The sequence below is a fragment of the Sphaerodactylus townsendi genome, linkage group LG04 (genome assembly GCF_021028975.2).
Source record: "Sphaerodactylus townsendi isolate TG3544 linkage group LG04, MPM_Stown_v2.3, whole genome shotgun sequence".
Classification (NCBI taxonomy): domain Eukaryota; kingdom Metazoa; phylum Chordata; class Lepidosauria; order Squamata; family Sphaerodactylidae; genus Sphaerodactylus; species Sphaerodactylus townsendi.
In genome coordinates, this window is record NC_059428.1 from 92223709 (window position 1) to 92251194 (window position 27486).

The 27486-nt window shown below is 46.1% G+C and overlaps 1 protein-coding gene across 1 annotated transcript in view; it reads left to right on the forward strand.

The window, feature by feature from the left end:
* The first annotated feature begins 955 nt into the window (after nucleotides 1-955).
* ASMTL (acetylserotonin O-methyltransferase like) overlaps nucleotides 956-27486 on the forward strand; it is a 36019-nt gene continuing 9488 nt past the window's right edge. The window contains exons 1-6 of the mRNA XM_048492411.1: nucleotides 956-1157; nucleotides 4483-4614; nucleotides 5584-5631; nucleotides 7852-7916; nucleotides 8577-8638; nucleotides 13694-13802. Of these exons, the coding sequence (XP_048348368.1) occupies nucleotides 1065-1157; nucleotides 4483-4614; nucleotides 5584-5631; nucleotides 7852-7916; nucleotides 8577-8638; nucleotides 13694-13802 (509 nt within the window). The 5' untranslated portion in view covers nucleotides 956-1064. The remainder of the gene's footprint in view (nucleotides 1158-4482; nucleotides 4615-5583; nucleotides 5632-7851; nucleotides 7917-8576; nucleotides 8639-13693; nucleotides 13803-27486) is intronic.

Sequence of the window (27486 nt, forward strand, 5' to 3'; positions counted from 1 at the left end):
GGTGGTTTTGGGGTAACCGTGCCAAAATCCTGAGAATCCTCGAACATCCCTGTTTTTCAAACAGGTTTTTTGCCACTGGTGTGCCAGGGAGCCTGTGATGCATGATTGTTCTGGTCAGACATATGGCTGAGGGATGAGCTGTGATGTGATGGTGGTTTTGGGGTGACGGTGTAGAAATCATGAGTATCCTCGAACATCCCTGTTTTTCAAACAGGTTTTTGCGGCAGAGTGCGCCAGGGCGCATGTGCCATGTGATTGTTTTGGTCAGACATGTGGTTGAGGGCTTGAGCTGTGATGGTGGTTTTGGGGTGACTTAGTGCAGAAATCATGAGGATCCTTGACGATCACTGTTTTTCAAATAGGTTTTTGCGCCACTGGTGCACCAGGGAGAATGTGATGTGTGACCGTTTTGGTGCTGCCTGTATAGTAGGACATGCTTTATTGTTGTTTCGTTTCATTAAAATTCAAAAATCATATGAATTCAGGAGGATCCGTTTAGATCCTCATTTTACCCTTTTTCCAAAGAAAGTTAGACAGATCAATGTGGACAAGCCCATCAGTGGCCCTTAGCAACGATGGCTAAAGAAAACCTCTATGTTCAGAGCAAGGCAGTCTATATATGAATGCCAGCTGTTCGGGACAGTCACGAGGAGGTGGTTCCTGCCTTCATTTCTTGCTGGTGGAATTTACAGAAGCGTCTGTTCAGTATGCGAAAAGATGTTGGGCTAGACATACCTTGTTTGGTCCACAGAACTTTTTTATTTTCACGAAAACTATATCTAATCGTTCGTTTTCAGGGCATTATAATCGCAACCCACTAGCCTGCATCTCCTCTCTCCCTGTAACCAGCACTGCCACGGAAAGGGTGGAGGACCTCCTTTCCCCGAGGCACCCGCCTTTCCCTCCCACCTGACGAAGCCGAGCGCTAGGCGGAGCAGCAGTGCCGATGCTGCCGCCCCTTTGCTCATCCCTGCGCGCCGCCATAAAAGCGCTGCTCGGCCGTTGCGACTCCCGGGTTTTACCGGCGCGAGCCTTCCGTCGCTTGCCAAGGCCGGGCCGTCGTCATGGCGCTGAACCCGGTTATTAGGAAGCTCGTCGACAAGCGTGTGGTGCTGGCCAGTGCCTCTCCGCGCAGGCAAGAGATTCTCACCAACGCGGTGAGTGTCGCACCCGGCTGCAAAAAGCCCTGCGCTGGGCTGGGGCGTGGAGCTGACCTTGTCCTCCTGCACTCTCTCCCAGCCTTTATGCGCCCCTTCTGTGGTGGAGAAGGCTGCACCGGCTGAGTTTTTGTCTGAGGGTGTGCAGCTCAATGGGAAAGGGTGCGGGGACAACGACGCAGCAATCGCATCAGCTGTTTACTTCCCTCCCTTCTACTGTGAATCTGAGTGTGAGCCTGCTCCTAAGGGTGAAAAAGTTGATCTATGCTGCCCACAAGTTGGTAAATGTTGTGTCACCTAGGGTTCCTTTGAGTCAGACCTTAGCCCCCAGTTCTGGAACATACCAAGTGCCATTGAATCTTAACTGGCATTGCTGACACCAGGGGTGTCAAATTCAATTGCACAGGGGGCCAAAACTCAAAGCACTCTTTAGGTTGGGGGCCGAACAGGATAACCATTTATTGCCAGGCATGCAAACCCCCTCTGTCCATGGAGAAGGCAGCTGCCTGCTCTGTTGGGCAGAGGGGACAGCAGCAGTGGCCTACCTGGTGCTGCCGGCAGAACCGGGCATGCAAACCCCCTCTGCCCCATGGAGAAGGCAGCCGCCTGCTCTGTTGGGCAGAAGGGATGGCGGCGGCGGCGGCCTGCCTGGTGCTGCCACTCTTGCGTCGCACAAGCTGGCGACACCATGCTTGCAAACCCTCTCTGCCCCACGGAAAAGGCTGCTTCCTGCTCCATTGGGCAGAGAGGGGACTTGCCTGCCTGGTGCTGCTGCTCTTGCGCCGTGCGAGCCGGGAACACTGGCCATGCAAACCCCCTTTGCCCAACGGAGAAGGCAGCTGCCTGCTCCATCGGGCAGAGGGGGTGGCAATGCCAGGTATGCAAAACCCCTCTGCCACATGGGGAAGGCAGCCACCTGTTCTGTTGAGCAGAGGGGACGGCGGCAGCGGCCTGCCTGGTGCTGCCGCTCTCGTGCCGCGCAAGCTGGCGACACCATGCTTGCAAACCCTCTCTGCCCCATGGAAAAGGCCGCTTCCTGCTCCATTGGGCAGAGAGGGGACTTGCCTGCCTGCTGCTGCTATTGCGCTGCGCAAGCCGGGAACACTGGGCTTGCAAACCCTCTCTACCCCATGGAGAAGGCAGCTGAGCCACCTGCTCCATTGGGCAGAGAGGGGGCGGCGGCGGCAGCCTTCAGTGCTGCCGGCTCTTGTGCTGCGTGAGCCGGTTGCATCAGGCATTCAAACCCTCTCTGCCCCGCAGAGAAGGCAGCCGCCTGCTCCGTTGGGCAGAGAGGGGACGGCAGCAGCAGCCTAACTGGTGCTGCCAGCAGCACTAGGCATGCAAACCCCCTCTGCCCTGCATGACCCAGAGATGGGGCGGCTCTTGCAAAAAACTCATGCAAAGCACCAGGCAAAAAACCACACACCAACTTCTGCCAGCAAGGAGATGCCACGGAACTTGGAGGCGGGGAGTTTGCAAGTTTGGGTGGAGTGAGGATTGCAAAGTTTGCATGCAAATACGGTTCTGTGGGAGGGAATCTCTCAGCCGGCTGGCCTTTTGCAAATGTGGGGTTAAAAACAAAAAGCTGCAGAACGAAAGGGAAACGGGAGGCAGATGATGCTCAAGTTGCTGCCCCAGAGGCTCAGTTGGAGCTGCTCTTCGAATGCCAAGGAACCACTCTAATAAATACACTGAGTGTCCTGTGTGATTCTCTCTGCAGTCCCCAAAGCAGGTTTGCTGCCAGAGAAGGCCCAAAGGGCAGCAGCTGGGACCCAGGGGAGAGGCAGCTGGGCCCAAAATGGAGCCAGAGCAGCCCCGAGAGGGGAAGCCTGCCTGCCCCCCCCCCCGCCCCCCCCCCCATGCCTGGCCTGCCTGCTTAGTGCTTACCAGTTACCTCCTCCTTTGTCCCTCACTGCAGGCTGCAAGCTTCAGGCTCCTGCTGTTGGTTTGGGTGGGTACAAGAGGCTCCCTTGGCTGCAGCCTTTCCCCGACTGCTCTTCCCCAGGTCCGACACCGCCCCTTCCCCAGGGCTCCAGGCCTGCGGGCCAGAGGGCCTGATTTGGCCTGCGGGCCGTGAATTTGACACATGTGGCTGACACAGTTATGATTAGGCAGCAATAAATTTTCCAAGAGAACTCCAAAGACGGATGAAGCCCTGGCACTTCTCATGTAGATTCATTTGAAACATGGTATCGAAGAGTTTGACAGATATTGTGAATAGCCAAAGTAACGAATAAGTGGGTTCTAGATCACATCAAGCCTGACCTGTCCCTAGAAACTCAAATGACTAAACTGAGGCTATTGTACTTTGGTCACATGCTATAGGATGTTTTCAAGGATATTAATTCATAGGGCCACCCTATGTCAGAGAGAACTTAATGACACATAACAAACACACAAAATCTCCTACTTTGTCTCAGCTTTGCTTTCCAGATGTCCCTGGAATTATTTTTATACAAACAGTTGCCTTTAGTAATTTGTATTTTGTAAGTATGACATGCAATGCAATTCCTTTCATATTGATCTAAACTTGATGAGACATTTCTATGCATGGAACTCACAGCATTTTCTGTTGCTGTTGTTTCAAATAGTTGGCTAAGCTATGCATAGGTTACTGAAATCAACTAGTCATGAAAGTAGTTATTGAAACAAAAGGAACCTGAAGAAAAAAGTGTAAGCTACTTTGGATGGGAAATGAACTCCATTAAAATCAGCTAGATTTACTGTCCATTAAGATCAGAATTGGGTTGCATATTCATTTTTTTATACTTGGCAAAATCTTAAACTAGTCTTAAACATTTCCTTTTATTCTTTATACTCTCACATACTGCAATACTAGAGATTTTAAAGGATTCATTTGTGTAGTTAGTAGGACTAATTTTGAAAATTTATACTGCCTTATTTAAGAAAGTTCCTTTGAAATCTATTGAAATCTGTGGGTTTAAAAGGATCTAACTCTGCTTAGGATAGCATTGTGAATGTCTCTTTAGAGATAAGATGAGATGTCTCTTTAGAGATAGGCCTCAACAGTAGTTACTATATTTTCCTAATTGCAAAATTCATCAGGAGGTCTGCTATAAGTCTGTTGTATACATAGATTGTTTGTCATACTGGCTATCTTTGTAGATCTATGTTTTGTTGACATTGCCTTCATTGCAGTTTCCGTAATTCTGAATTGGTTATACTAGTAGCTTGATAATTATCTAACAACCTAAAGTCTTCAATTCTTGTTGCAACAGAACAAACCCAGAATGGGGTTGAGTAATTCTGTCTTTAGAAAGCATTCATGTTCACCTGCAGCCTTCACATTTCTCCTCTCTTCTAGGGCCTCCGGTTTGAAGTTGTTCCTTCCTGGTTCAAAGAAACACTTGAGAAGTCATCTTTCGCAGCGCCTTATGAATATGCAGTAGAAACTGCAAAACAAAAAGCCCTGGAAGTGGCAAACAGAATGCACCTGGTAAGCCTTTTATCTTCATTGTCAAATTTGGTGCTTCCTGAATGGGGGTGTAGATTATTTTGATAACTCTAACAGCTAAATTCATTTCTCAGGCTGATAGTTGCATTACTTATATCCCCCCCCCCCATCTGCCCATATTTTACTATTTTGGGCAACAGCCAACTAAATAGTTTTTTTGCTGGATGATCTTGAGTAGTTCACAAGCTCTTTGCCTGAGCTGCATCACAAGGATGTCGTGGGGATAAATTAAGGTAAGGCCAGGTATTCTGTCCAAAGCTCATTCCAGAAAGAATGGAATACAAATATAATATGATTAATGCAAAGGGTGAAAGCACAGAAGTCAACAGAATAATAATCACTATTATTATTTGTCATTTCTCATATAATAACTACATTTTAATTTAACAAAATTTATAACACAAAATGGGCAGTTGCCAATTTTACGAGTTTGCAGGTTGGCAACTTTAGTAGGCTTTGTTCAAATGAGCGGAGGTTGTCACAGTGAAACATGGCAGGAGAGTGGTCCTTCAGGTACGTAGGTCCAATGCCTTCAAGGGCATTGTACGGATAGCTAGAAAACTGGCATAGTGGGAAAGTTGGACACTTTTCCCCCTATTCTGTGACCTGTATCAGTGCCTTCTGCATCTACTATTCCCTCTCCTGAAGTACAGTAGTCACAGCCAAAGATCTTCCAGTGTATCATCTCATCTGGCCTTGAATGTATACTAAGTATGGAGTTAACAGCCATATGTTGATGTCTGGTGAAATGTACTTATATGAATCGTATGTTTATAAATCTAATGCTGTTGTGCATTTTTAGGTCTATTAAAACATTGTAAACATTAAGAAATGGCTTTGTGAGTGTGGTATGTGAAACTGGCCTAAGACTGATCGTGTAAATCTTTAATGTGTAGAGAAGGACTTGGGAGAGGGGAATGCGCAAGTAAAATATACTCTATTTTTTTCCAGAAACATTGTAGAACACCAGATGTCGTTATAGGAGCAGATACTATAGTTGTAAGTTATTATATAAATTAATATCTCATAACTAGATCCATCCTATTGGCAGTCTGTGTTTTATTAATACTGTCATCTTCAATAGGAATAAGGTGTGTTAGACCATCTAGTTTGCCTTTCTGTGAATGAACCTTTTACAATATCCATTTCTTTGATTTATATTAATGACTTATTGGAGTTCTTTCCTGCAGGGTTATCTGCAGTGATGCCTTTCTATTTATTACTGTTCAGAGCATGGAATTGCACTTAGCTCACCTTTTGTGTTTACTAGATATGCAGCTGTTAAGAAGTAACTAATTGTTATCTGAGAAAATTCACTTTCTAATGATATAGTTGTTGATGCAACAGAGCATTAACTCGTTATTAGGAGGGTAGAGAAAGATTTTAATAATTGGTCTAGTTATAAGTTGTCATGCGTATCTAAGATATCAGCAATCAAAAAGAAATAAACAGAATGTCCTCTAGTCTAGTGATTATAGACTCATCGCTAAGTAAAATTCATCCTGTCTAGGATAAATTTATTTGAGAGGGGGGAAAGGGACTATGTAAAGAGATTCTGCAGCAGATGCGGAATAACAGTGTCTACCAGCTGCTAATATAAAAAAGATGCTGTGATACTATATCTTTAATAGTTTTTCCCACTGGTTTAAGGCTTAACAAAGAGTCTGACTGAACAGCTAGGATTAACATGTCAGTTAAACTGCTGGGTATGGTTGGATAGACAGTACCTACCCAACTCAGGATCTAACTGACTGCTGTTATCTAAAGGTTGGGATCATTGTAAAAAGAGGTTAAATTTGCAGTGTTCTCCTTGTTTACTGGTTCTGCAGCATGTAGATTTTCAGAAGGCATTACAGCAAAGCTATTTTTGATTTCTGAATTAAAATGGGTCTAACAGAAGTGAATGAAATTCTTCAAATAGATTTACAAGTTATCCCTAAGTTATCCCTATTGAATATCATGCCACATGGTCTACCAAAAAAGGTCCTTTAATTAGAAATTTGTTTATAGCAGAACAATCTCATTGCACAGGTCATCTGAAAAATTGGACAAAGAAGACTGGCTTAAGAAAGTTTGGATTACAATGCTCATGGGAAAACTATCTCCATATAAAAGATTCTAGGAAAGGAATAATTCCTCTTAAAGTCATTTCACTCAAATGTGGGTTCCATTCATTATATATTGGAGCAAAATTAAGCCAAGAGATGAGAATAAGAAGTTTTGTTCAGTCCTTGTTGCACTTCATTCAGTTTCATAATTGTGCATTCATTAATAAGAATAAAAGATTTTTAAACAGAAATAATTAATCATTAGAAAAATCTGTCTTCTGGGACTTTAAATTTCTCTGTTCTAGATAACAGAATTTGTTTCCATCTGTGTAAAAACATGTTTTTTAACCTCAATTCCTAAAGTAACAGGGAAGTGTTTTCCAATAAGACACTTGCAAGGCGGAATGAACCCATGAGACGAGTTGATCATTAACCCTGCCAATTTTTGCCTGACTGGGGGAAAATAATTCTTAATTGGTTGGCAGGGGGACGGGGCCTTTTCAGTTAATCAGGCAGTGAAAATGTACTCATTTCTCCTTTCCCTCTCCCACCTGCACCTGCATTAACATTGCAAGAGAAGCACAAGGTTAGGAAATGCATCTGGTCTGCCCACAAGGATGGAAGTTTTGGGTGCTTAGGAATCTGCTATCAAAACTGTCATGTATGAGACAGAATTGGTTGTGAATGTTTTACAGTTATATGAAGAACAGGACAGCCTGTTACTGCACTGGCAACTACAGAGCTGAAGAAAAAGGCCTTTGTTTCAAAAGTAAATATTTAATATTGAAAAAACCGAGGAAACCTTGAACTCAGACTATCAGTCTTAGAAGGGAAGTACTGTTAGCATGCCTTTACGGATGTATTTGGATAAGTAGTTGGAATATATCTATTTCTTTTTTGCCAGATGTTAGTGGCACCTAATATAGCACAAGATGAATTCAAAATATTTTTGAATGTCTAGCTTGATTTTACATGTGATCTTTGTGTTGATAATACATTCACAACAGTGGAATTTTGCATCTGCGTATCTGTTAAGATTATGTTATTAAGGAATACCTTGATATTCAGTGCTATAGGATTTATCAGTAGGAAACATACATACATATGTAATTCTCTGCATATATGTCCACTAGGCAGAGTGAAGCAATTATGACTATGTTATATATTTCAGACCATAGAAGAGCAGATCTTGGAGAAACCAGTGGATAAGCAAGATGCATATAAAATGCTTTCAAGGTTTATATTTTCAAAATAATAATTACAATACCAAATGTGCTTTCTGTGTCACAGCTTGTATGTCTTGCCATATTCAATGTACTAGTTTTGTAGTGGTTATGCAGTTTAGCTGTAGACATTATTTCCATTTAGTTACACGCTTTGATTTCAGTGGGACATGAAATTAATTCAGTTATCCCTTTGTATAAGTGGCAACCAATTAAACCTATTGTTCAGCAGCAAACTGCTTTCTATAACGATTGTGCACAATGCAGTTTGATTTTTAATAATTTACAATTAAATTTTGTCTGAAGTACTGTTATACTTATGTCTGTTTTTTTGCTACATGAAGTCTACTGACTCAATGTAACATTTTATATATAGTTGACGAATTAATTATACTAATGTATCATATTCCATTTAGAAGGTGTCATGTTGTTGTAGTGGTGCTCTAAGTTACTCTGATTACTTGGGAAAAAAGTGCTTTTATTATTTTAATTTTACTGAAAGAGATCTCTCTCATTAGATCAGATGTATGTGATTTTAAAAATGAATAGCTTATTAACTTTGCAGCGCTATTCAAAAGACAAAAATGTGCTTCTTAAAAATGCATGTACTGTATTAAGACTGTATTGATAAAATTGGTATTTATTGGGACTTAAATGCTTCTGCTTTTAATAGGTTGAGTGGGAAGGAACACAGTGTCTTCACAGGTGTTGCCATTGTTCACTGCAGCAGCAAAGGTAATTGGCGAAAACTAGTGTAAATGCAAATGACAAATCAACATTTGCACTCATTCTGCAGCCAACAAAGGGTCAATATGCATGTGACTTTTTCCTGAGCTGAAACAGCAACCAGGAGGGGGCAGAGAAGTTATTTGCCCAATTTTGGAGGTGCGCTTATGCAATTACTGAGAAGGCAGCTCTGAAGGTGGGCTAATAACTCCTGCCTGGGCCCATTTTGGCTTGGGAAAACCCTCCTTCTGCCATGTACCAAGCTACAGACTTTTAAAACACTATTCTTTGCAGCTGCTGTGTGTCTGCAGGGAAAATAAGTTGGATCTCATGCAGTTTGGTCCTTATGCTTTATTGCCACAAAGGGTCTGGAGATTTCTCATCAGGAGTCTGGCTTGCTTTTGGTTCATACCGAAAAGTACTTTGCTTATGGAAGAATCCATTTTAACATTTAATAGGGCTGCACCGAGAAGGTTTGATTCTCATGGTTTAAAGCTGACAGCACTTGAAGTGATGCCAGCCCAGATATTTATTTATTATATAATATTCAAGCTTCCTTTCTAAGGCCCGCTCAGAGAATTTGAGGCCCACACTCTCCCAGAAACCTATAGCCACCAAGTCCTACAGTTATTAAGGTCTGAGTGCATGAATAAAGTGGACTCCTTAAAATAATAAAGATTTAGTAAGGCACTTGAAGACGAACAATAATAAGACCAAGCAAGTGCAGCCTCTAAAATACAGTAACAAAAATAATAAATTTAACAAGGTTTGCCTAATACTGATCAACAACATAGGCCCCTTCGGCACATTCAGAATAATGCACTTTCAATCCACTTTCACAGTTGTTTGCAAGTGGATTTTGCTATTCCACACAGTAAAATCTAGCTGCAAAGTGGATTGAAAGTACATTATTCTTCATGTGCAGTAGGAGCCATAGACAATCCTTCTTAGAGCGTCAAAGCACCCTGCAGCAAGAGGTTAAAGCATCATCCTAACAGCGAGAAGGTAATGTGGTTAATGCTAGTTAATTATAGCATTAGGCTCCAAGGCAGGTAACTTCCTTAAGCAATTCTTGGGCCCAATCAAAAGGTCTTCCAAGAATGTTTGCATCTAATGCACACACCCCCACCCCCACCTTGCCTTCCCAAAGATGGCATCCGTACTCCTGGAATGCTAATTGGTTCAGTTCCTGGCTTGGCCTTGAAGAGACCACAGCTGATGATTTGGCATGACATCATCTGCACCTGCAGTCCAGCTTCAGACAATCAGATATTAATCCTTCCATGAAGGAATGGAGTTTTGCTCTGATGGGCACGATATTCCTTTAATTAAGGTACATAAAGTGGACACAAGGGACAATGCCACATCCATTTTGCAAAATGACACAGTGGCCCTTTCCGCACGGGCCAAAGGGTGCCCCTGCACCGGCAGGAATTCTGCCGGTGGAGGGGTGGGGGCCGTTCGCACAGGAGCGTGCGAGCGGCCCCCGCAGAGGCCAGCGCAGGAGAGGCGGTTCCCACGGAGCCGCCTCTTTCCTGTCCCTCTCCCACTCACCTCATCGCCTTAGTCACCCTGATGGCCTCCTAAGACCCGCCCACGCTGCCCTCCGACCTCCAGGGGTAGGAGGGACAGCGTATGGAGGCAACGACTTGGAAAACAGCGTGTTCCCGGCGGTGCCGTTCGCACTGCGCCGCTGGGAATGCGCTGTTTTCCAAAAACCTCCCTCCAGGAGGGAGGTTTTTGGAGGCTGCCTGATGCCGCCCTGGGGGAGGGGGAGGGGAGCCAGGTCGCACGCTTGCTGAAACATGCCATGTCAGCGCCGCAAGGGTGAACGGGCTCCCCTGGGAAGGGACGGACTGTTTTTGCCATCCCCAGGGCGCCGTAAATGGCCCATGCAGAAAGAGCCAGTGTAAGAATTGACAAAGTCCCAGCCTTGAGTCTGATTTTTGTGTGTCTGGTCTGTTAATAAGAGTTTGTAGTAGAAAGCAAGGTAGTCAATATAGAGAGAATCAGAAGCTATAACACACCAAAGCTGTAAATATTGCAGCAGTGAGAAATTTCTTCAGGAGCCACAGGTGGGATTGGAGGTATAGCAGAACATTGACGGATATTCTCCGAGTTTGTTAAAAGGGCTCTGAAGCCATGCCTATGTTTGGATGAGCTATTTGCAAAGTCAAAGGGAAGGTGGACATTTTGGTGTTAAATTGGTTCAGGCAATGGTCGAAGAGTACAAAGTATGAGTTCTCCGTTGTAGCCCCCATTTTGTGGGATAGCCTACCTGAAGAGGTCAGAAGGACTCTCACTCTCCTGACTTTTTGAAACTGTGTGAAACTGAATTATTCAAGAGGGCTTTTCTGCACAGGTAATAGGATTGCACTGTACAAAATGGTTCACAAAGTTAGTTGGATAAATTATTGGGGACTGTGGTCTGTACTACTGTGTGTAGTTAACTGTTGGTTGGATCCTGTTGTATAATTTTACATTATTTAATGTGTCATGTTAATATGGTTAGCACCGGATTTCTACAGTTTTAATCCTATTGCATTCTTTGTTGAATATCCTATCCTATTAATTGTATTTACTCTCTCTGCGTAATACACCTTGAGTCTCAGTGAGAAGGTAGGCTATAAATAATGTAATAAATAGTCATATTGTTGGAACAGATCTGGATTTTATTTGTTTTAGATTTCTAGTTGAGCATGTGAACAATTAGTCAATTAAAGAATAAAAAATATTGACTATTTTGAGTAAAGCTAAGATCTGGAAATCATCTGACCCTGGGTTTAAGTGAAAGGGTATTAGCCATCACCCATTTAGATCAAAGTTTAACTCCCATTAACACAGATGAAATACATTAGTTGGGCATACCAGTTAAACCTTTATGTTGCCTATGGCTTGATTTTACAATTTTTGTGTGGATTCCAGTTGTGTAGATTCTAGTCATTGATATTCAAAACATAGCCAGTTCTGTTCTGTTTATCTTTCCACAAAGTCCACATCATTCTTCCATTTCCTCCAAATACATGCCCTCCAAATGCTTGTAAATGATAAACAAATTCATGATCATGCAAGAGAACACGAAACAAACTGTCAGAAATTGTTTTTGGCAAGGTCACGTCAGCCTCTATTTAACAGGATCACATGAACGGTTGATCGTGACAGTTGTAATGGAGAAGAGCATTATAAATGAGTGACTGCGGGTAGTTTCCTTGGCAACTAAAGTTTCCAAAGGTTGAAATCCAGAGCCACTAAAGGATCCCTGTACAGGCAACTGACATGGATGAGACTCCCCACTTTCTTGACAGTGTTCTGTCAACTATCCTGATGTCAGTATCTTTCATTATACTAAGTTTAAATATTTAGCATGAGATAAAAATCATATATACAAGTTTTCGCCAACAGAAGGAGTTAAACAGCAAGGATCTTTCCCATTTTTGCCCCTCCCACTAAAAAGCCACTGCAGATGGTCAGACCCCCCCCCTCCCCCACACACAACCATTTGCTATGCTCCACAGAAAAGTGCAGAAGGGAAAGATAAATATGCAAAATTGCTCCCACCTCTGTTTTTGCCAGACCTTTTGCTCCATTTTCTGAGTTTGTTTTTCACATACAAGGATGTATTTGTTGGGGGGTTGAGTTTGCCTGATTCCCCCTCCTTGTGGCAGCTGCTAGTGCCACACAACATATTGTTCAGGAGAGATTCCCAATCAGCTGGAGTGGCTTCTGTGAGTCTGCTTTGGGACAGAGAAGGCAGGGAAACATATCAGCTGGCACAAACACTTTCAATTTGTAGCTGTTTCAATCAAATTCAGTGTTTTCAAATAAACCACAGAATAGTGTTTAAGTAGGGAAGTAGGTCAGAGGCAAGGATGTTTCTAAAATCCTCACCTGGATTTCTTCTTGGATCGTGGAGTTCTAAATTGCCTAGTACTATTTTCAGTGTAGAATCAATATGGTAGAAATACTGCTTTTTCCCTAGTATTTTTGCAGATGTTACACAAAATGCTATCATATATAGTGTGCTGTGTAGTTTTGAGTTCATTGTGGTTCAATTGAATCTTTATTGTCTTCTGCATTGCAGATGTTCACAGATGCATGGGCAAAATGTTGTAAAACTGCAACCCTGATGTGATTGATTCTTTTTATGTGGTGTTTGAGCATTGTGTGGATGTGCATGCCCATCATCAGAACACCAAACAAAAAGAATCTGGATTCACTCATACATTACATTTTAGCAAGTTAAAAGGTTTTCATTTTTATCATTATGGACATAAGTATTTGCAATGTAAAAGAGAGAAGAAAGACAAAATGAACTGGAGACATTGAATGCAGCAGGAAAAAACTGCATGTTCTCCAGTTCGGAAATTCACTTGGTTAAATTGGAATTGAGGAATGCTAGGAAAATTGATAGTATAGGAATGGAATAAGGTAAATATGAATATTGTTTACCTAAAGGCTGTTTATAAAATATGTCCCCCTGGGGAAACTACACTAATGATGCCTTGTACAGATATGACTTTTTCTCAGGATCTATCACAGTGCTTGCCTGAGTAGGAGCCAGCCATGGGAAGCACTGCTTCATTGATCCTGGTGATGTCAATAGATCATTTCTTCACTTCCAATTCATGATGCATTTCTTTATTGCCATAAACAAGTTGATACTGATAATATCACTATAGTTACTGAACGTTGAAGTGACAGAATTGCACTACTAATTAGCAGCCATTGACTTCAATACAAAGGTGTAATTGTATTTATGATTGCTCTGCTCCAACTGCACTTTAAAAACAAATTGATGCCGTACCTGAAGCTGGTGGGAGGGAAACGAAGACAGTATTGAATCAGCATTCAGTTCATATCATTTCATTTGCAGATAGGAACGAAACGTTCAGTTTAAGGATGTTTCATTTTATTTAACATTGTGGGGAAGATCAGTTGATATGGGAGACTTGCTATCAGTGCCAGGCACACATCCTCTGTAACATAGCTGTGGACAATTTAGTATGGTCTAAAATTAAAGGTTATACCTTCATGTCAGTTTTTATTAAGGTTTTGCTTTTCTAGATACTCAACTAGAGACTGAAGTGAAATGTTTTTATGAAGAGACAAAAGTTAAATTTGCTGAACTGTCTGAGGAACTCTTGTGGGACTACATCCATAGTGGAGAGCCAATGTAAGTACGGTAACTGGGTGTTTGTGACTGGACTTAAACGTATTACCTAGTGGCTCTTCAAGGTTTATATATTGTGAGGCACTTCATGCACATTATATAGAAGCACTAGTATGATACATAAAACATACTCATCGTCATAGCCTGAGAAAATAATATTGTAAAACATTTTCCGTTTAGCTTTTAGCAATAATATAATTATTTATACGTTGAATTCATTTATACCCTATCCTCCTCCATAATGGAGTATCCAAAAATTGCTTACGTCATTCTGCTCTCCTACATCTTACTTCTGCTCTCCTCATAGCAACCACCACATGAGGTAGGTTAGGCTGAGAGAATGTGAGTGACCCAAGGTCACATACTCAGTTTCTATGGCATGAGTGAGGATTCGAACCTGGTTCTTCCAGGTACTAGTCCAAAACTCTTAACCAGAATATGAAACTGGCAAAGACAACTTTTCAGAATTCAATATGGGGAAGGATGAGAGTGGGGGGAGAGAGGGATTCACATCAAGACTCTCACTGTATAGTCAAGATTAGGCGGAACAAATGTATGTAAAAAGCTTTTTAATATTTTATAATTGCTACAGTGGGGATGTGGGATGGTATCGTATAACCCAGTCTCATCAGATCTTGGAAGCTAAGCGGGGTTGGTACATGGATGGGAGACCTCCAAGGAATCTGTTGCTGAGGAAGGCAGTGGCAAACTACTACTGCTTACTGGTTGTGGTGGGTATTCTGGGCTGTGTGGCCATGGTCTGGTTGATCTTATTCCTAACTTTTCCCCTGCATCTGTAGCTGGCATCTTCAGAAATGTATCACAGAGAGAAGTCTGTTACTGTCACTGGAAACAGTATGTAACAGACTTCTCTCTGTGATACACCTCTGAAGATGCCAGCCACAGATGCAGGCGAAATGTTAGGAACAAGATCTATCAGACCACAGCCACACAGCCCAGAAAGCCTTCGACAGTACATACTACTGCTTAATCACTTGCTTTGAAAACCTTATAGGGTCGCCATAAGTGGGCAGCGACTTGCAGGCACATCTCTCTCTCTCTCTCTCTCTCTCTCTCTCTCTCTCTCTCTCTCTCTCTCTCTCACACACACACACACACACACACACACACACACACACACACACACACACACACACACAGTAACTATAGTGATATAATCAGTACAGTTCAATGTTCCCCACTCCTTTTTTCAAACGGAAAAGGATTTGGGTTGTTAGTAGCAAGAATTACAAATTGTGACATAACTAGTGAGTCGGCCTAACATTTAGCTGCTCTTGAAGAATAGTTCTTTGGTCATTGGAAACACAGAGGAAGGGGGGGACGACTGGCCCCTCTGTTTTTAAATGACACCCCTGAGAATTACTACAACATATTTCAGACTTCAAGGCAATAGAGTGAAGAAATCTGTATGTTTCTATATTACATTTTTGCCCCACTTGTCAACCCAAAAGAAACATGGCTTTGAAGAAGCTGTCAGCAATTACAAGCAACCCCAAATGGCACTTAAATATAATTTTAATTAGGTCTTTCTCCAGGCATGGTGGGCTGCTGCCTCTTCTCCTTCTGACCTCACTTTTATTAGCTGGGGAAAAGGGGAGCTCCCAGCTGGTACTAGGCAGGATGGAATGGTGCCTGGCTGCAGATGCCTTCTGGATACACAAGAGCTTTTGAGTATCACTCTGTCTACTGCAGCTCATGATTTATTTATATGTATTCATCCATTCATGTCTATCCTACTTTTCTTTCCAATGGCTTACAAAACAAAGATAAAATTCGGAGATACAACATAAGCAGCAAAAAACCCCAGGAAACAGTGGAACAAAAGGTTCTAAATGCAGAACAGGTTATGATGGTTTCAACTGATGCACACAAAACCTTCCGTATAGGAAGAGTTAAGCCTCCTAACAGCTAATTGGAATACAAAGGAAAAAAGAAAAGGGGAGCTAACAGTTGTCGGTTAGATGGGACCCATCAGCCAAAAGGCTGGGTGGTAAGGAGGAATTTAGCTGTGACAGGAGTGAACGTATTAGCATATTTTAGAGATCCCTTCAGGGGAAGGAAAACCACATCGGTTAGGGGAAGAAAATACTGAAAGGGAGACAGATTCCAGGAGGGGAGAGAAGAGGGTTTTGATCGGGAGTGGGGGATGAAACTCCTCAGGGATAGCCCATGATTTGAGTTACTTCCAAGGGGAAGCGAAGGGGAACCAGGGATTTTAGTATTGCCTTTCTATTCTTGTCAAGTCACTGTGCACCATGGCAGAAGCCTCAGACAGGGAGTCTGCAGAAGAGGTTGTAGCTGGGCCATCAGGGACCCACAGCATGGCAGAAGCCTCAGATATGGAGTCCTGAATAGAGGAGGCTGTAGCTGGGCCATCAGAAGTCCAGCCAACTCAGGCAGACTTAGAGTCTGAGCCTTTAGTAGTGGGCATAGGATCAGGGCCAGGGGCTCAGGCAACTCCTGAGAAAGCAGCCTGTGGGATGAAAATTGCTAGCCCAAAGCTACTGCCAGACCCCAGCTCTGTTCTTTCCCAGTACCCCGTTGTTCAGTCAGGGGAGGGGGGCCAGCATCTGGACATGGCCCACCTACCCTAGCGGAGGGAGGGGGAGGCAGGGGTGGCATGCAAGGGAGGGGAGGGCGTAGCATGCAAGGGAGTGGAGGGAGGAGTGGCATGCAGGGGAGGGAGAGGGGAGGGGTGCAGGAGAGGAAAGGGGTGCAGGAGCCCATCTGCTCCTGCACCCCCAGGGTCACCTGAACCCTGGGAACAATGACAAAGGCAGCTGCAGAGCCACCTACAGGAGTGGAGGTCCACCAGCAGGTTGGCAGCTTTAGAGCAAGCAAGGAGAAACTGAGTTCTTGCAAGAGCTAGGCTAAGGGAGCACAGCTGGGGTAGGTTGGCAATAAATGGGAAGGCCATTCTATATATAAGGCTGTAGGAACAGGGCTGCAGTGTGGCAGCAATGTTGTTTTGGGATGATGAGCCTTTGCTTGTGTTGATCCTTGCCTTGGACTTCTATTAGCTTTGTTTTTTCTGCTGCTGCTTAATTGGGCATGTACAGTGACTCCGATAAACAGTGAAGTACCAGATTGCTGTCTTGACCTGCTTGGAGGGCTTCTGGGCCATGTTCTATCATAGCTACGGATTTTAGTAGGTATAAAAACCCTCCATACTAAGTGCTCAGGCAGAGTGTCTCAGATACTCATGTCCTGTGCTGATCCCTTGTTAATATAAACAAGATAAAAACAAGCTGTAACAAATCTGTACATAGTTACTTGTGTTACACATTCTCTAAGTGTTAAATGTAACTGAAAAGAAAAAACCCCACACATTGCTAAGTATAATGTATGTAGAATAAACTACATTTTAATTTGCTTGTTTGTCACTGAATCCTTTAATAAGGAAATCAGTAGAAAGTAGTTTATTATTCGGGGCACTTTAGGTCTCCTCTCTTATACATAGGAAGGAGAAGGAGAACTTATTACAATGGTCTTCTGTCTATAAACAGACCTTCCTTCCAGCTCTAGGCTGTGACCCTCAAACTAACAGCCTAAGGCTTAGAGTCCTTTGGCTCTTGCCTTTTGGCTTGTGGCGTTGGGCACACCTAAGCTTTAAGTACCCAGAGGCATAGGAGAAACAAACTCAGTCAGAACTTCCAGCACGGCTCCTCTGGTTCCTTCCCTGCCATGATATATCATGAGCTGTCCCCATTGTTTGTTTGAGGTTTGGGCCAAGTTGTTGGTCACCTCAGGACACCTCTGCTCTTGAAAGGGAAAGCTCAGAATCCCTGCTGTACGCATGGAACTCAGTGCAGCTGTGAAATCTTTCTGTTCTTAAGCATACAGGAAGCCAGAATGATATAATTTAAGTAGTGAACTCCTGGGATTTTTAGGAAGAATGTCAGATTTATAACAAATAAATTCAGAGGTTCAGATCATTATGTTTGGCCAACTATTGGGTGGGATTGACAATAGACACAGATGTTTCTCTTGCTATGAGGATGTGTAACTGATTCATGCCTGCAAAATTGTATGATCTAGAGCCGTGGTGGCGAACCTTTGGCACTCCAGATGTTATGGACTACATTTCCCATCAGCCCCTGCCAGCATGGTCAATTGGCCATGCTGGCAGGGGCTGATGGGAATTGTAGTCCATAACATCTGGAGTGCCAAAGGTTCACCACCACCGATCTAGAGGAAAAGCCTGCCCTCTGGGGTTAGATAACAGTACAACAACCATGGATTAATGTGTGGTGCCACTACATCACACATTAATCCATTATTATATTTGTTTTCCCTTTCATAGCAGGTGCATATTATGTCTCCTCCACTGCCACTCCCCTGTGGTTTTGTGCCACAGTCATATGTCCACCCTTTCCCCCTTTTTTATTTTTAGGCATATGCATAATACTTAAGAAGAATAGTGCAGTAATTCAGCCCTGCACAGAATAGAGGATGTGGAAAAGAGGATTCATTAGTGTTTGGTTTTCTTTGCTAAAAAAGCATTCCTGAAAATGGACTCTGTAAAACTGGGAAGGAATCTGTACTTTGTCAGTGCTCTCTATTGTCCCCATCATGCATCAGGGCCACAGAGGGTTGCTCCTCAGAACCCCATCGCTGCCACTGCTGAGCCACCTTGCATTTTCCTCCTGGACAGGCAGTGGTGGCAGCACAAGCCTCTTCTCACCTATGATCCCCTGGCACATACCTGGCTGGTCCACCTTACCATACCCCAGCAAATATTTGGTCATTGACCGTAAATAAAGGCTTCTTATTCTTCTACCCCAGCAAGTCCACCATGCAGCTGAAGGTTGCATGTGGCTTGGGAGAGAGCCAAGGTGCACACATGGGTGTATGTGTGTATATATGCACATACACACATCTCTCATGCAGTCCCAGTCCCAATCCCCTTGCATTGGTCAAGGAGGATTTACCTTCACGCCCAACTAGCTAATTAACCAGCCCATATAGAGTTGCACATGCACAGTCTTTCTCCTTTAGACCCCTGCCCTGGTGAAATGCACATGTACCTGCCTGTCTGGTTTTGCCCTCTTCCCTTTTAAGTCTGCCCTCATGAGAACTACTTTATATTTCCTTATCCAGCAAACCACTTTCCCATGTATGGCCCCACCTGTAATCTTTCTCACAATGTTCTTCGAACTTTCCTAGTTTGTGTTTTTTATGTGATCCCAGTCAGCTGAAGAATATTTCAACTGTCCATTTCTGCATAATAAACCTGTGTTAAAGGAATAGGATTTTTTCCTGTCCAGTTGGCAACCTTAAGTATTTCTAATGTATCATTTTTACAAACAACGTGTTTGAACTTGGCCTGTGAGTATGAATATTTTGATGGGGTTAGAGTACAGGGACTGTGTTGGTTTCATGTTTGCTGCAAACTTCTGAGTTCAGTCTTTCTTAAGAACATAAGAACATAAGAACTAGCCTGCTGGATCAGACCAGAGTCCATCTAGTCCAGCATTCTGCTACTTGCAGTGGCCCACCAGGTGCCTTTGGGAGCTCACATGCAGGATGTGAAAGCAATGGCCTTCTGCTGCTGCTTCTGCTCCTGAGCACCTGGTCTGCTAAGGCATTTGCAATCTGAGATCAAGGAGGATCAAGATTGGTAGCCATAGATCGACTTCTCCATAAATCTGTCCAAGCCCTTTTTAAAGCTATCCAGGTTAGTGGCCATCACCACCTCCTGTGGCAGCATATTCCAAACACCAATCACACGTTGCGTGAAGAAGTGTTTCCTTTTATTAGTCCCAATTTCTTCCCCCCAGCATTTTCAATGAATGCCCCCTTGTTCTAGTAGTATTGTGAGAAAGAGAGAAAAATTTCTCTCTGTCAACATTTTCTACCCCATCCATAATTTTATAGACTTCAATCATATCCCCCCTCAGACGTCTCCTGTCCAAACTAAAGAGCCCCAAACGCTGCAGCCTCTCCTCATAAGGAAGGTGCTCCAGTCCCTCAATCATCCTCGTTGCCCTTCTCTGCACTTTTTTAATCTCTTTGCTATCCTTTTTGAGATGTGGCGACCAGAACTGAACACAGTACTCCAAGTGCGGTCGCACCACTGCTTTATATAAGGGCATGACAATCCTTGCAGTTTTATTATCAACTCCTTTCCTAATTATCCCCAGCATAGAGTTTGCCTTTTTTCACAGCTGCCATGCATTGAGTTGACATTCCCATGGAACTATCAACTAAGACGCCCAAATCCCTTTCCTGGTCTGTGACTGATAGCACTGACCCCTGTAGCGTGTATGTGAAGTTTGGATTTTTTGCCCCTATGTGCATCACTTTACATTTAGCTACATTGAACTGCATTTGCCATTTCTTAGCCCACTCACCTAATTTATCAAGGTCCGCTTGGAGCTCTTCACAATCCTTTGCGGTTCTCACCACCCTACATAATTTCGTATCTTCTGCAAACTTGGCCACCACACTACCCACCCCTACTTCCAGGTCATTTATGAATAAGTTAAAGAGCACTGGTCCCAAAACGGATCCTTGGGGGACACCACTCCCTACATCTCTCCATTGTGAGAACTTCCCATTTATACCCACCCTTTGTTTCCTGTTCCTCAACCAGTTTTTAATCCATAGGAGGACTTCCCCTCTTATTCCTTCATTGCTCAGTTTTCTCAACAGTCTCTGGTGAGGAACTTTGTCAAAAGCCTTCTAAAATCTAACATACATGTTTCTTCCTAAAATCTAACATACATGTCTGGCTATGAGCTCCCTTGGCTTCTGGCAACTGAAGGAATTCACTTCCCCCTGAAGTCCCCCTTCACCCCATCTACCAATTCTAGCCTGCTTGTTAATATGAAGTCTCCCATCCTCATTAGGGAAGTCATCCACTCTGTTGTCCCTCTGACTGGTCTCCTCTTCCCTATGCAGGGCCTCATGGTCATTGTTAATGAACTTCTCTCCATCCTTGATGTCATGAAGGGTAGCCATCCAATCCTCCAGGCTCTGAACCTCCTCCTTTATGAGTCCTATCAGTTTATACTTTTGGCAAATGTCAACAGTGTAATTGTTCATAGATAAAAGATAACATAAAAATGTAATTATTCAGTAAGAAATCATAGAGGTCAACACAATTTCTTCTATCATTTAAAAGAGTAGTTGATTATACATGTAGATTTTATGTATGGGAGAGAGGAAGAGAGAGAGAAAACATGTATATATGCGGGGATGTCATATTGTGCTTTTGCTTCTGTTCAAAAAAATTGTAAATCCAGCCCTGTGCAGTATAAAATGTAGCCCCGAAACGTGCAAGAAACATTATTTAGCAGGGTGACATTTTTCTAACCAACAGCAGTTGACTTCCTGAGAATGCACTCCTCTTGGTGCTCCAGATTTCCAGATAACAGTAACTGTGGTTTTTAAACAGAAATATGGAGGAAAGAGGCTTTTTTTCATTGAAACCTGTAGTCGACCCACGCGGTCAGCGTAAGAACGAGACGAGACGCGGAGATAACATCTGGTGGAGATCGCCAGCAGCGGGAGACCGGAGGTCCGTGTTCCTAGCGAATCTCCCGTCTGCCGGTTCCTGGCACCTTTTATTGTTACTCTATCGGGGGCGTGAAGGAGGGAGGACTGGGGGGAGTTCCGGGAGAGCGGGAGGTCGGGAGATCATCAGGTGATGCATGATCTCATCTGGCTACGTGCGGAGAAGAGCGTACGCGTCTGAGCCTAATCCTCACCTGGGGGCAAGATCATTGTCCCTGCGCCCGGTGATTGAGCTTCGGCATTGTGTTCACTTACTCCAGACTCATGGGGATGAGGAGTGGGTGCTATGTAACCGCAAGGCCGCAGGTCCGCTGGCGCCAATAAAATGACACGGCACTGCCGGGTCGGCAGTGCACTACTACATCTCCTCCTTTTACATTTAGAAAACGGGGCCGAAAATGCTAAGGGCTTATTTAAAGGACGCTTGTCTCCTCCGCCGTGATGGTCAAGCTGACCAAGCTGCTTGTGCAACATTAGAACTTGGTTAAGTGCAGGGAAATGTGAGGGGTTTCACACACGCTACAGGCAATATTAGACACGATTGAACGTAAAACAAGATCCATAACAAGGCATACAATTAAACCAATGCAGAGCTGTACAATAGCACTCAACCATCTCTCCCGGCAGCCAGCTCCAGAGGCTGACCACCAATGGGGCAAAACATCATACTTCGACAGGACACAACTTCTGCAGCCAATACGTGACTTTCATGTGAATCAACTGGGAATTATCAGAAAGATTAAAACAACACATATTATGTACATTCTCACAACCTTGGTGATGCAACAACAACACAATCAATAGCCGCACATTGCTCAGGGTCGCTTGATTTGTTCCTAAGGCTCGGAGGCCAGGCATCCAGAGCGTGTGGAGGTAGAGTTGATGGGATTAAGAAGGGCACAGGCCAGTCACAATAGTCTTAGGCATTGTAGGAAGCGAGTCCGGGACCCCCCACCAGGGAAGGCGAGGAGACGACCTTGAGAGGCTGCACTGCCACTCCGGCCAGGAGGGCCGAAAGAGGGCAGAGCGGCGGGCGGCGGGCCCGGCTCCCGGGTGGACAATGGTGAGGCGACTGAGGCAGCAAAGAGTTCCGGCAGGGAGTCGAGCGGGGATGTAGTTAAACTGGCCCTCTCCCCGCAGGTCCAGAACCAGCCCCTGGGAGAAGGATGTTTCCTAACACGTGGGGAATGTCCTCCATGTGTGTGTGCAGTTCCAACTGGCCGAGCCGCATCTAACGGCCCGGCCTCCCCGCTGGCCAAGGCCGGTGATGGGCGAGGTGTTGGACTCCTGGGTTAGCTGCACCGCCTTGGTGACAAGGGAAAGAGCCAGCCGAGGGTTTGGACGACGGGTCCCCAGTCGGCCATAGAGTACCTGATGGATGAGGCATTCATGAAGGCTCAGCCCAGACTACCAGGAAGTCTCCGGCGCCATTATGATCGGGGAGCAGGCAGGAGCTTAGCAGGCTCCCCGACTCCCAGGTGTACTCGGCCCAGGCAGAAAGATGACGCTGGCAGCTGCAGCAAACTGCTCCCAGATGCTGGTCTGGTGAAAGCTCGCCGGGGTGGCCGATCGCCATCGGCAGGAGGCAGCAGAGCAGGCAAAGGATGGTGGTTGCTGAGTTGGTGGTGATGTGACGCAGCAGAGCTGCACAGAGGTTCCCCCCGGTGTTCCGGGTGGTCTTTGCAGCAGCAGCTTAGGCCTGGCTGGTGGTCGCCGGACGCCTCCCCAGGTCATCCGCCGGTCTTTGGCTGCCATGACGGCGCTCCTGTCGGTGATCGCCAAGGATCCTCTAGGAGAGAGTTCCATCTCTGGGATGGGGTTGGCTCTCCTGGCCATTCCATGGGTGGCCTGTCGCGGGCTTAATCGGAGTCCACGGGAAACCTGTAGGAAGAGGGACTGAAAACATACCCCCCCTTCCCAGGTTACCGGGTCCCCAGGCTCAGTTCTAGAGCCGATGGCGGAGATTGGGATCGAAGTTAGTGCTTTCTTATATTTAGTGGCGGGAAGGCTTGTTTTGCAGCCTGTGAAGGTTGCTTTTTAATGCAAATTTTGGGCCATACCCTCTTTAGTTGTTTGACAGGAGGGCAGGAGGTAGGTATGGCCCTGGTGGGAATTGGGTCAGAGCGCCATCAGGCGCCAAGGCTAGGTCCCAGCCTCGAGGAGGAACAGGCGAGTCCTGGGGATTGTGGCATGCATGCTTAATCAGCAACACAAAGGGGCTTTGAAGCACCTTTCGGGGATGGGTGCATCCGGGGAATGAAGCACCAGGCTTATTAGGAGGCAAATTCCTTTTGCAATACACAAAGGAGAAGGGAAGGGGGGGCTTTGCAAGGAGTTGCACTTACCGCGGACCTTGGTGGCTAATGCAGGAGGCTGATGGTGCTAAATTTTGTGATCGAATTATCTCAAGGCAGCCACGAGACCGCCTTCCTTATACGGCTCTCGCCAAGGGGCCGAATAAGTCAGAAACCGGAGCAACCTTGTTGGGGTGCCCAAACCGGTTTATGGGTGAATTTGCAGCGCAGCACTTAGTTAGGGCCTGTCCTGACAGTGCTGCGGTATCAGGATCGGCCCAGATTTTTAATCCAGGAGGGCCAGTCAAAAGTTAATTGGCCTCCCCGCCTTACTGGTCTAAAACAGAAGGAAAAGGGGAGGGAGGGGGAAACAGATTTCTGTGAAATTAGAGGCAACTCTCGAAGGCACATTGGAATCAATGATCCGCGGACGGCTTTACTCCATCCCAGACCAGAGTCGCTTAACCTGATCATGAGGTCTCTTCCCAGAGATTGGATGATGTCTAGAACGACATGGACTGGTGAGCCGTCAGCCGAGTCCTGGCTGTTGACCGCGAGCTGGCGATTGCCCGGCTTCGGGTTTGTCTCCCCACCCCCCAGATGTGCGGTAAGTCCGGTCGTTACTGGTCGGGCCACTGCTGCTCTTGATGACGGTAACATCAGCTACCGTGTCCACCAGGCCCCTTGAACTTACACATCCTTCTATGGCGAAGCCCAGATATGGACGGAGCTCTCGATAGGCGCCTCCACCTTTATCGCGGCGAGGGCTGCTCGCATGTTGGCTGCTGGGGCTCAGAGCTCCTTTATTGGGTCGGGCAGCCGGCAGCGCATGGGGCAAGAGAATCAGCTGAGCGCAGCTGGCCCGGCAGCTCCTGTGGGATGTTTGTCCAGACCTGGAGGTGGATGGGTCCTGCGCGAGCCTATCAATTCGGGACGCATGAACAGTCCCTGCTTCAGCAGCACTAGCCCAATTGTCCCGCAGGGATGGGCTCGTCATACCGGGTTGGGGCTTACAAGAACCTCGCGGGGGAACTTAAAGGAGACGGGCTGAGCGCGACGCGGATGATGCCACGCAGAGGGGTGGTTTTGGCAGGGCCTTTGGCATTTGAGTTTGCTCTAGTACTCTCCTCCCCTTGGTCCTGGGTTGGAGACGCTTCGGCATGGAGTCCCCGACGGCAGTCGCTCTCCAGTGGAAGCCCTTCTGGCAACGCGGGCACCGGGTTTTGGTGGCCTTCTGGGGAGGACCCTCCTCCATCGGGTTGTAGGCCCCCCCGGCCGGCTGCCTACACCTTCGAAGTGTCCCGGTCTGCCGCGCAGTTAAAGCAGTCATCCTGAGACCGCCTCCGCCGGTGGAGAGTGCTGGCGGGCGAGGGAGGCTAGCTTGCGGGCTGGAGGATCCACGTCCTGGCAAGCTTTAAGCATGTCGCCGTTCAGATTTTGCCTAGGCCCGCGGATTGCCCCTGGCGGCACTCCATGGAAGCTGCTTCTCCTTTGGCGTAGGCGATGAGGAGCTCGCTTTGGGCCTCTCGCTTATCTACCTGCCTCTTGAGCGCCCCTGAGCCTGTCTGCCACCCAGCATAGGCTCTGGGGTTTCTCGGGCCGATGGAGGAGAAACTCTGAGTTGGCTGGCCGGGCATTGGGGGACTTTGATAAATGCCTTATAGGCTACTCAGAGGCGCATCGTAGCGGTGGCCTCAGGCGGACAATCTGATCGCTGGGGGGTTGGCAAAAGCATCGGCCGTGCTGAGCGGCGGTAGGCCCAGAGGTGGCGTTCTGTTGAAGCATTGCTGGCGGAACTCACTTCCCAGACCACAATCAAGCAGGGCTCAGAGCATGAAGGTGGTTTTCCAGTCATCTGGAACCATTAGGTGGTTCCTTGGCGATGGCTTCCAGCATGCCTCTCACGAAGCAGACTCACGTCCCGCATTGCTTTGGCGTGGAGCTCGCAAGGACATTATAGCTCAGGGGGGCTGCACTGACAACCCGGTTTAACTATGCCATCCTCTTCGTATCTGTGAAGCGGATGGGGCACAATGCAAGAATAGTCGCATCGCTCCGCCAGTTTCCTTCTTCTGCAGATCGGCTAATACGCCTGGCGCAGAGGTTTGAAACCCGCCATTACGCAGCTGACGGAGGTGGTGGCCGAAAATGAAGGCGAGCAGTAGAGGGCTATTGAGCCGCCGGAGAGTTTGAATTGGGTGAAGGATGAGGGGCAGAAGGAGGACAGGCGCCCAATTTAGGATAGGAGAAAAATTCCGGGTTGGAAATTGAAGGTGAAAAGATCGAAGCGAGGGCGCTCTACAGCAAGGGAGCCAGAGGGTCTGGGTGAGGCTGATGGCTACAAAACATTGTCTCATCGCCAGTAGCAGCTTATTATCGGGCGCTACGAGGCTCTGTAAGAGCGTACCGATGTTTTCCCAGTCCTTAAGATTCAATGTCCCCTCTGGCAAATTCATGGACACTGAGCTTCAATCTCTCAACCAATTTGGCGCAGCTCCCTTCTTCTTTACTGGGACCCTGCCGCATTGCTAACGCTTCTTCAGCTCTCGCCAACTGCTTGTCATAAGCCCTGCTTTGCAAGCTCCCCATACCACCGTGTTCCGCCGGACGAGAGTGTCCTAGGATCGCTGCGGTCTCTGGATGCGCCGATCCAGAGGACAGGCGATACCGGAACGGGGTCCCTGATGCTCGATCCAGCTGACTTCGGTATCGCCGCCCCTTCCCAGGCGCACGGTGAGCAGGGTGGAGGTTCGAGATTCCCCGGTTTCGCACCAGCTTAGAAGGTCGCACTCCACGCCGTCAGCGTGAAGAACGGTGACGAGACGCCGGAGATAACATTTCCTCCGAGGGAGATCGCCAGCAGCGGAGACCGAGGTCCGCAGGTTCTAGCGACTCCGGCCTGCCGGTTCCTGGCACCTTTGGTATTGTTACTCTATCGGGGCGCGAAGGAGTGGGAGGACTGGGAGTTCCGGGAGAGCGGGAGGTCGGAGATCATCAGGGTGATGCATGATCTCATCTGGCTACGCCAGGCGGAGAAGAGCTTATCGCTGCCTGGAGCCTAATCCTCACCTGGGGCAAGATCATTGTCCCCGGCACCGTGATTGAGAGCCAGACAGTTCAATGCACCTGTGACTCATGGGGGGATGAGGAGGGGGGGTGCGATGCAACCGGCAAGGCCGCGCAGGTCCGCTGGGCGCAAGCCAACGCCGTGACTACGGCACTGCCGGGTCGGCAGTGCACTACTACAGAAACCAAAGATGTAAGTTCCATTTTGCACACACTGAAAAGATCAGTGGCATCATGCCAGGAAAAGTTGTATTTTCTTGACTTTAAAAAAAGTTGTGTTTTTTTAAACAATGGTCTGTACACAAGTATGGCATGAATACACATGAACCTGTGCAGCTGCCTTACGTTGAATCAGACTCTTAGTCCATCAAAATCAGTATTGTCTACTCAGACTGGTAGTGGCTCTCCAAGATCTCAGGCAGAAGTCTTTCACATCACCTACTGCCTGGTCCTTTTAACAGCACCTTGAACAGCTGGGAATTGAACCTGTTGTTGGGCCGCAGATCCTCTCCAGATGAATAACGGGGGATGTAGTGGGAAAACACACAACCCCCCTCCCCCCCCCGCCTTCCATCCACACACACACACACACATCACCTAAATTGCTGAACAGAGATAAAAGCTCAACACAGAACCAGCCAAGGACTATTAAAATTTTTGAATTCTTCAAAAAATGAATGTGTAATTATCATGATGTGTTTGTGTTCCTTCTTATGTGAGTCATAAGACATTTTAACAGACTTTGCATATTGGTTCTCATATGTGGAGAGATTGTATTTATTTAGAAA